Genomic DNA, 9,428 nt, shown 5'->3' on the forward strand with positions numbered 1-9,428 from the left:
AGAGCTGTTACTGAAGCATATTAGCAGTTTATTTTCCTAAACAGTCCAGCTAACGGGTCAACAGTACTCCGAGGAGCTGTAACTCCTCGACAGGGGAGTTACTTCAGACAGCAGCCGTTTGCTTTCGTACCACTTAAAGCACAGGTCACCTCAGGGCAGGACTGCTGCACATAAACATGCCACAATCTGGACTCTTTCAGGGCGCAGCTAACAGGCCACCATCCTTGCCAGTCTGTCACAGCATCGAACACAATTGTTTCACAAAGTCAACTAAAGAACAATGACATTTCAACCTTTGCGGTATTGAAAATCCTGCACCCTGAGGAAAGAATTTTGTTGGCGTTGTTGAAATAAGTCTCTTTATTTTGTTTTTTATCTGTCATATTTAGGGATGCGCTAACGTGATCGATTGGCTGAACTGGTTTCCAGGCTGTCCATCACCATTGTTTGACTTTGGCCATACATCACATTACAGGCCTTACTTTTATCTTTTGTTTTATCTTTCCAATTATAGCTGATGGTAAATGTTTTGTTTCAGGATCTTCTATTGCATTGTAGTGAAATGTGAAACCTGGGTTCATATAGGAGCTCCGGCCTTCACTGTGTTGTCTTTAATCTTTTTCTCTTTTTTTTTCCTGTGATCTTTTTTTTCCCCCTCACACAGTCCAAAGACATGCAGATCAGGTAGCCTGTTAATGAGCGATTGGATATCTGTGTTAGCTCTGTGATTGCCTCGCCATCTGTCTCGGTCGCTCTCTGCCCTCTGGTCAGTGCATTCTGGGACCCACTGTGGCCCTGGAGATCTTGATAGACAATTAACATGTGAAGAAAATGAATGAATGCTCAGGGCCTTACTCTCAGTGAGCATTACACTCGGACCTTGATTTATTTACATGAGAGCTGGGCAATCGACCATTGGAACCACCTACCCTCTACATAACAATAAGTATAACAGACAATACTTCTGAAACATTTATTGCGTAAGATAAAACCAATAAGTTGATCGTACAGCTGAACTGGTATCTCATTCTCGATTAACGATAGTGCATCAACACTGCTTTTCTGCTCCAACTGCTGCCTTTAAGTGCTGCTCAACAGCTCATAGAGGATCGCCACTACTATTCCTAATCAATGTTTGAATGAGAATTTGCAAGTAGTGTCTTGGCAGGTATCCCACTGTTGTTTGTCCCTCATTGCCCAGCTACCTGGTCTGAAAACAGTTCTAAAATTCATGGTAGCGGCTAGATGCAGAGTATGCAGAGCACCGTAGATAACATTTATAAAGCTGTCCTGAGCTGCAAAGACCAGAACGACATGGTTGAATGAGAAAAATCCTGATTTGATTGTAAATGAAACACTACAAAGGAATGAAGTACTGGATAAGATAAGTGGATTTGTGAACACTTTTTTTATAATGTGATGGACTGCATTCCTAAAATATGCTCCTCTCGTTGCTCTTTACTTGTTGTATTTGGCTATGCAGGACAGACACGCTGGGACTTTCAGATGAAGAGGCCCAAGACTTAGGCTGCAGGCTTTGGTTATTCCCATTGAAACTAGTATTTCATGATATTTACCTTACCCTACACAAGTGAACGTGTGTAATTGAGGCACATATAACATATATTTATACAGAAAAAAAACTTTATTAAAAAAGAAAAACTGAAATATCACATGGTCATAATATTCAGACCCTTTGCTGTGATACTCATGTTTATCTTTTGTAACCTTGGCCACCTACTTTCTGTATCCTCTGTGTTATTAAAAAAAAAGCCAGCTAGAAGATTTTAAACAAAACTTCATTTAATCAACTTTAGAAAACCCCTTAAAATGTAAAAATAAATATAAATAGCATTTCACTTTGTGTCACAATGTAACTGACCGTATGTAACTGATTTCAGGGGTGGGCGCTTATAAGCTTCTGCTTCGGCCCACTCCTTTTGAGCAGAATTACAACTGCTCAAATAAACAACTAAACTAAACTAAACTAAACTAAACTAAACTAGACTTTGTCTTGCATGGATAACTGACTAATTTTGCACATTGTTTGTTTGTAAAGTGTATAGTGTTTTGAGTCTCCGTGAGTTTTTGAAAAGCATATGTGTATTTATTTCATATATTTTTTCCAGCCTCATCATCTGCTGCTTGTCTCATGGCCACAGAAACCTTTGACCCTCCACTTTTAAATGTATCTGCCGATTTTGCACATTTAGCTGCATCTCGTGCACACTTAGCATTAACTTCAGATGCCAGCAAACCCTTTTGTCTTTGGTCATGCTCAGCCTGCACGAGTCAATCAGATGTCAACAACAAACAAGGATCAGTCCAAATTCGCTCATATCCCCGCTCAATGTTGAAAGTATTTGGCCCAGGCTCGCAGGCAGCATCACGCTCTGTGCCATGAAAGCCGCCTGAGGGCAATCCCTACATCAGCTGCTGACATCAGAAACTAGAAAATAGAAACTGTATAACCCCCGGCCGGTTCGTCCTGAAATGGGTCGGCTGATGAGGAGTCCATCGAACCTCCCGATGGCCACCTCGCCCCTGGCTGGAAGGCTTAAAGCAATCTATTTGAAAAAAAGGCCAAACCTGCCACTGTGGCAGCAGGCCAATGACTCGACATAGCTGCACAATCTCAGAAAGATAATTCTCATACAGTCTTCTGTCAGGACAGCTGTTCTATCTCTGTGTTACTCTGACGAGGGAGTCACCTCAGTATAGATTTGAACTTTATCTTTTTGGTTTATTTTTGATTCAAAGAACAGGCATTGAAGCTTGAATTAGCATCAATCCCATTAGGGCTGAGCTGCCTCTCTATGTTATTGATCTTGTGGTATACGAGGTGTTGTTGTAACAATATTCATTTGGTCGATTTGAATGCAAAACCATTTGGAGGACATCAAACATCATATTATTGCCTCTTTTATTTGATTAGCTTCTTCAATCATAGACAGTCCAAGTTATTATAGCCACCGATGTTGATCTGTTTACTGATGCATGTTCTTTACTCTTTGAGCAACAGTTAAAATGACATTTGGTGACTTTTTACTCCGCCTGCACACAGACTCATTTTAAAGCATCATCACTGCCAGAGTAAGTCCAATTATAAAAGACAGTTTTTGATGAAAAAAAAAAAGTACAAACCTTCCCTCTGGCTTTTTTTCAGAGCCTGTCAAAGATAAAATACATAAATAAATGAATAAATACAAACTATTGGATACATTTTTGTTTGTTGACAACTAAAACATTTCTAGTGGATTAGTTCAGATGTCAATCAAACCCAGATTGAAATGTGGCCTTTTTTTTTAGAGATATGGTAAATGTTAAATGGGCTTCAGTGACTGAAAGTGCCTTAACACTGCACGTCACACCTAACTAATTCACACACTGATGGCAGTGGTTGCTATAGTATGTAGTGAGACCATCAGAAGTAACTAATCCCATTTACATGCATTCATACACCGATGAAACAGCAGGAACAATTTGAAGTTAAGTGTCTTGTCGAAGGAAACATCAGACATGCAGCTGTAGGAGCAACATGTCTGACCTTCTAGTTGGGAGATGACGACTCTACCAACTGATTCACTGTCTGTTATGACGAAACAAGTCATCTTGGTTGACGTCTCATGATAGTAAGCAACACTATCACCAAGATTGAAAGACTTGCACATATGAGAATAGCCTTGGCAGGAGTTATCCTTGATGATAATGTAGAAATGGCTGTGTGGATCTATTTCTTCACCAGGTGAAGAGTTTAAAAAGTCTAACTAAAAACTGTTTTAAGGGAAAGTATTGCAGACAGACTGAACTCTGACCAGTAAACCCAAGTGTAAATACCTGAAGAGAAAAGTATCTGACCTGCTGAAGTGCCCTTGAGCAGGACAGTAAACCTCAACATCTGTCTGTCTGTTGCTGAATAAGCTACAGAGCAGCCAATAAAATAATATCATGAACGATAGATAGACGAATTGGTTTATGGGTTGATTTTTATGTGATCATTTGCACCCACTGTTGCTGCTCAGCAGTGACTCAGCACTCCTGCAGCCTCTGCACCACAGGGGAGTTCAGGAACTGGTTCACCCAATTATTTCTGTGTGTTCTCTTTGCACACTCGGATGTAAGGTCACAACAGTGAGGGCAAGATCAAACACGGCACAGAAGAGTTTTACAGTCCCTTTTTTATGGGGCATCTCCAGGTAGGCATTCAACCCATGATGTAGATAAAAAGCAAAGGTTACACAGTGTGTATGGACTGGGTGAATGAATCAAACCTTTATTGCCCTCAGGGGAATTTGCTTTGCACAAAGAGCATAAAAACAAAAGATGTCGACTAGCACCTTATTTTTGTATACTATATGAAACATTCACTACACGCATGATGTAGTAACCTGTGAAGGATACTGAGTGCAAGTCTCTAATTCAGACTGTAAAATTAACAAGGGCCGATCTAAGTGGTGGCCAGCGCTAACCTTTGAAATCTGATGGAAATCCCAAAAGCTTAAACAACGATTGTCTATTTATTTTGTCAGAGGCGATCCTTAAGTTAAAATCACTCATTTGTAAAAGCTGCATTTCAATGTCCTTTTCCTAGAAACCAGTTCAACTTTTTGAGTCCTCCTATTAGGCAAAGTTGTCACTAACCCTAACCTTTACTCACATTACTCCTCCCAAACACTCGATACCAAAAGTCAGAACATCTTGTTTTAAATAAAGCTTGGTTGGCTGGCGTTGCCTTTCAGGAAAATGTATTGGATTGTCAAACACCCTTCCGCTGGGAATTCAGCATCAGAGTAAGAGAAAGATAAACATCAATCTCTCTCCAGGAGTAATCCTGCCCTGAGGAGAGCCTAATATTCATGGCACTACGACTTCTCTGGCTGACTGACTCAAGGTATTTCACTGTAGTTTTGGATTGTACACTGCTCTTAACAATGTTTAAATAGCCTATTGAGCTGCTCTTAGCTGCTCTGCTGCTTGCTAATGACCTGAAAGAGATCATGCTTTAGTTGCTCCTTCAAGGAACATCCACCCTAAAACGGAAACGTGCCCTTTTTTTATTTTTGTGATCTTGGGATTGCATCAACGAAATCCTTACATGTGAAACTTTTTAGACTTAAAGAAAGCAATGATGGATTGAAACACAAACCTTGTATTGACATTTGAAAGAACTTTGCGAAAAAAAAAAACCTCTGTAAATTTTGAGTTTACTGAAGACACTCGTTTTTCGTCATGAAAAGGTTACACTTTTTTTCCCTTTTCCGTTGACTTAGCTGTCTTTATTCTGTCCTTTTTTATTTTATCTCCTTTCTTCGGAAAATGAAGACGCTGATCAAATGTAGTTTTGGGTTTTAAGGCTGCTGTTAATGTCTTTCTAAATGGGCCCATTTGGATCTATTGAACAGCAGTGAGCTTCTCGCTAATGACCTCGGTTTGATAACGCTTCACTTCTTTCCTTTGAGTCTGTTGCTTCCATGCAATTTGCCCTGAAAGTGCAACACACACATGGACATGCACACGCACACACAAAGACAGGAAGATGTAGCCAAAGATGTGCAGCCGCACAATGCTCATGATTTCAGTGAAACAGGTGTACATGAACATCATACTGTTCCAGTTGTAATGATTGTGGGTGGACTTCACCACCACAATATTCTTGGGTGGGGTTTCCTGGGTAACTTAGGGTTGTGCCCAACACTCACCCAACTCTCTGTGATTGTTAATGGATTAATTTGAACATTTTCAAACTTTATGTTTTGTCCAGTCATGATGCTTTAAATGTCTTGTGTGGCATACCTTGAATTGCCTGGTTGAAATGTTGATGCACAAACATTTTATTATTTTTGGTCTAAAGCTGCTTCTGTTCAAGAACCAGCTGCACCTTTAAGGCTTGAAGCCTGAAGGCAAAGCACATTGCCACATCAGTTCAGGTGGGAGGCCGGGAGGCCGACCAAAAACAGGGAACAGTTCAGGGGGACGGCCGGACACCAGACCTCCACCAAGGGCCCAGGAGCCAGCAGAACCAACGACGAGGGGCCGGGGGCCAGCCGGACCTCAGTCAAAGCAGCTACTGGAACCTCCAACCAGCAAACAGGAGCCGGTGGACCCTTCCACGTAGTCACCAGAGTGGGTGGAACCTCCCTCGGAGAGACAGGAGCGAGTCTGGACTTTTAAAGGAATGTCCGAAGTTCGCCGGACCGTTGGACTGTTGAGGGAACGTCGGGCGTCGACCGGACTGCCAAGGAGATGTCGTCAGGCATCGACCGGACTGCGGAGGGAACGTCTTCAGGTGTCGGCCGGACCGCCGAGGAGAAATCAGGCATCGGAGGGGGGGATGTCCGAAGTCGGCTGGATTGCAAAGGGCTCATCATCTGGCAGCAGATGGCACTCTGCAGAAACAGGATCAGTAAACAGGGGGCGCTCTGTCGGACCAGGGACAGGAAGCAGGGAGTGTTCTGCTGTAGCAGGATCAGGAAGCAGAAAAAACAAGGAGGAGGACCCATGTGCAGAAAAAAACAAAAAGATTTATTTAAACAAAAGTCAAAACTGACTCAAAAACTAAATCCAAAAACAGGGAACATCCAAATAATCCAACAGCAACGGACATGAGACAATGAACCGATAACACGAGGGAAGGAACACAGAGACTAAACAGACAGGGGGTAATCAGACACAGGTGAGACTAATAAAACGGGTGAGGTCAATCAGGGGAATCAAGACAGGAGGGAAACACAGAGAGGAAGGAAACAAAAACACTGAAGACCAGAACTACAACTTAAAAAAGGAAACACTGAAGACTGAACTACGAAACAAAAGAGGCAACACTCGAGAATTAATATCACAGAACTCAAACCCTTACAAACCATGAGAATGTGGACCTTTGTAGATCTGCAATTCTCCATTTAATTGAGCCGATGCTCTGATCGGAAACTGCAGAAAATACTTTCACCATGTTGTTTCATATTTTCCTCAAACATTTAAAGTTATTTTAAAATGATGACACATTGCCAGAGGCTCAGACAATCGATGTAAAAAAGTAAAATGTTTTTTACAAGTATGAGTCATTTTTCATTCATTTCATTTTTATTGTGAATACTGTTTGGATATCTGTGTGTGTATGTATGTGTGAGTGTGTGTGTTTGTTAGTGAAGTTATTCTTTGCTGTTTTCTATCATTACAGCTCTGAATCCCTCTGATAGCTCCACATCATTTAACATGATCAGAACATTTCTGTTTCTCCTCATTTGTATGTTTTTGACAAAGCACCATTGAAGACTTCGCTGTGTGTAGCTGCGTCTTGCATGCCAAAGTGATTTTTGAATCTTTGTCACCTGCAGCAGGGGGGTTGTCTTCACTGTACTGTGATTTGCCATGCAATCGATTTCCATCCACATTATCACAAGTTCATGGTTCATCTTGTTCCTCTCTTACACCACAAACTGATTGAGACCGGCTATGTTCTCGAAGAGGTTTTTCTGAGGTTTGCCATTTCCCATTCTGACAGCAGTATGATATACAGCTAATAAATAATGGACAAGCAGCAAATAATAGAGCCAGTAATACGGCATTTTAGATTGATGATCCAGTGCTGTATATATGCATGCAACTACAGCCATGAAGGTGCCTGCAAGTCAGACATTTACCGCTCCGTTTCTCACTGTTCAACAGCACAGAGGTGTGTGTGTGTGTCGGGTGCATTCGTTATGCGTAGCTCCCAAGAGTAATCTGTGTGACTTTCTAAAGAAGGATGCTGTAAATTAAAAAGAAGTATAAGGTGTTCTCTCTCTCTGTTCCGTTTCATTAAAGATTGATTATTTTAAGAAACTAATATGTGTTTATGGAACAGCAGCTGTCGTTGAATACGATGACGGGCACAGCCAGGTACACTGCTTGTTTTTCTCTCTCCTGCTGCTTTTGTTATTAGTTTTCACCCGATTTGGAACACAATATTTCCTCCCACCTTTGCTGTCTCCTGCTAGAAGGAAGACGTGGTTTCAACTTCCTTTATCGCCTTGTTTTTTTCAAATGGTGGTTTTCCATTTGTGTTGAACAGAAACACGGGTGTAGATGTAGGTTTGATGATTATAGCACATTTCTATGTAGTCTGTACTTTGTTTTCCAGGACTGCAGAACAAATGCACATCTAACAGCCCATTACACGATTTAGAACATGTAGTTTTTGAAAACTTTAGGACTTTATCAACCAAGATAATGCAACCATGTTTTTTTTCCATATGTTTGCTCTTAAATGATTTTCCCCTGTTATAATTGAATATGGCATGAGGTCAGACTTGATAATTACAGGAGGTCACAGTGGTTGGCAGGCTGTCAGCCTACAGTGGTTTTGTTGACAACATGCGACTTTATAATGAGTGTTATTAATTTATTGTTATCATCATGCAACTGCTGACAAAAAAAGAGCCCTAACAGCTCATGTGGTTCCAGATGAAATCATGAAAAAGGAAATCAGCTTCAACTGCTTAGACTTCAAACAAATCTTCAACAAATCTCACGCTGGCCTCTTGCCTTTGTTTTCTTCTGTCTTGATAGTAGGTTTCACGGTTCTCTGTTTTTTTTTTCTCTCTCTCTAGGTGATAAAGCTGTCATTTGAGGAGTTTGACTTGGAAAGAGGATATGACACGCTGACGGTGGGAGATGGGGGGAAGATAGGAGACACGCGGAGGGTGCTCTATGTGTAAGCATTACTTACATGTGTTGTCTATTATTTTGGAAATGTTGATCTTGGAAACCATTTGCTTTTGTCTGACAACAGAATAGCCTCACGAAGCGAGGGCTTCCAGTGTAGCCAACAGTTAGCAACAAAAAAAAGTCTTCCACCTTTGTTTACATTTCGCCTGCAACTTGAGAAGCGAGAACGGACTTGGTGTTGAGTAATGAAATCTTAGAGGGAACATTACACTGCAATGCATGCAAATGTCTGTTCATATTCTTTTACAAAAGCTAAATCATTGTTAGCTGACAGCTGATGGGTTGTGGGAATGCATTACAGCAGATTGTTTCTGCCTCTCTTGCTCTTTATATGGACTGTTTTCCTGAAGCCAAAGCCTGCTGGAACACTAGGGCACAATACTTCTACCATTAAGAATGGAAACCTGAAAACCTCCAACTCCAAAATCTGTCACTCACTGACAGCTTCAGCATTTGTATGCAGAATCTGAAACTAAAGAAAGGAGTAGTATTGACATTTGATGGTACAGGCCATGCAAACTTTGGCCTTCAAATGTTTTATACTGATGTTTTTTGCAGATTTGCATGCAGAAAATTGGATTGCTTTCATAACTTGTGATGTTTTTCGTAGGAACAGTCATAAACGCCTTCACTCGGCTACTGGGGATTCAACCGAAATGTTTTCAGTGCTTATAAATAATGTTATGCCTTCTAACACCATCTTAGTTTGATTGTCATTGAGA

General features: G+C 41.0%; 1 protein-coding gene across 3 annotated transcripts in view; it reads left to right on the forward strand.

Annotated features, from left to right (window-relative positions):
- Positions 1–9,428, forward strand: part of LOC306821691 (CUB and sushi domain-containing protein 1) — a 418,062-nt gene that overhangs the window by 258,388 nt on the left and 150,246 nt on the right. For all 3 annotated transcript variants that reach the window (XM_079340244.1, XM_079340245.1, XM_079340246.1), the window contains one exon: positions 8,589–8,692. In XM_079340244.1, the coding sequence (XP_079196370.1) occupies positions 8,589–8,692 (104 nt within the window). The remainder of the gene's footprint in view (positions 1–8,588; positions 8,693–9,428) is intronic.

The sequence above is a fragment of the Symphodus melops genome (genome assembly GCF_947650265.1).
Source record: "Symphodus melops genome assembly, chromosome: 3".
Taxonomy (NCBI): domain Eukaryota; kingdom Metazoa; phylum Chordata; class Actinopteri; order Labriformes; family Labridae; genus Symphodus; species Symphodus melops.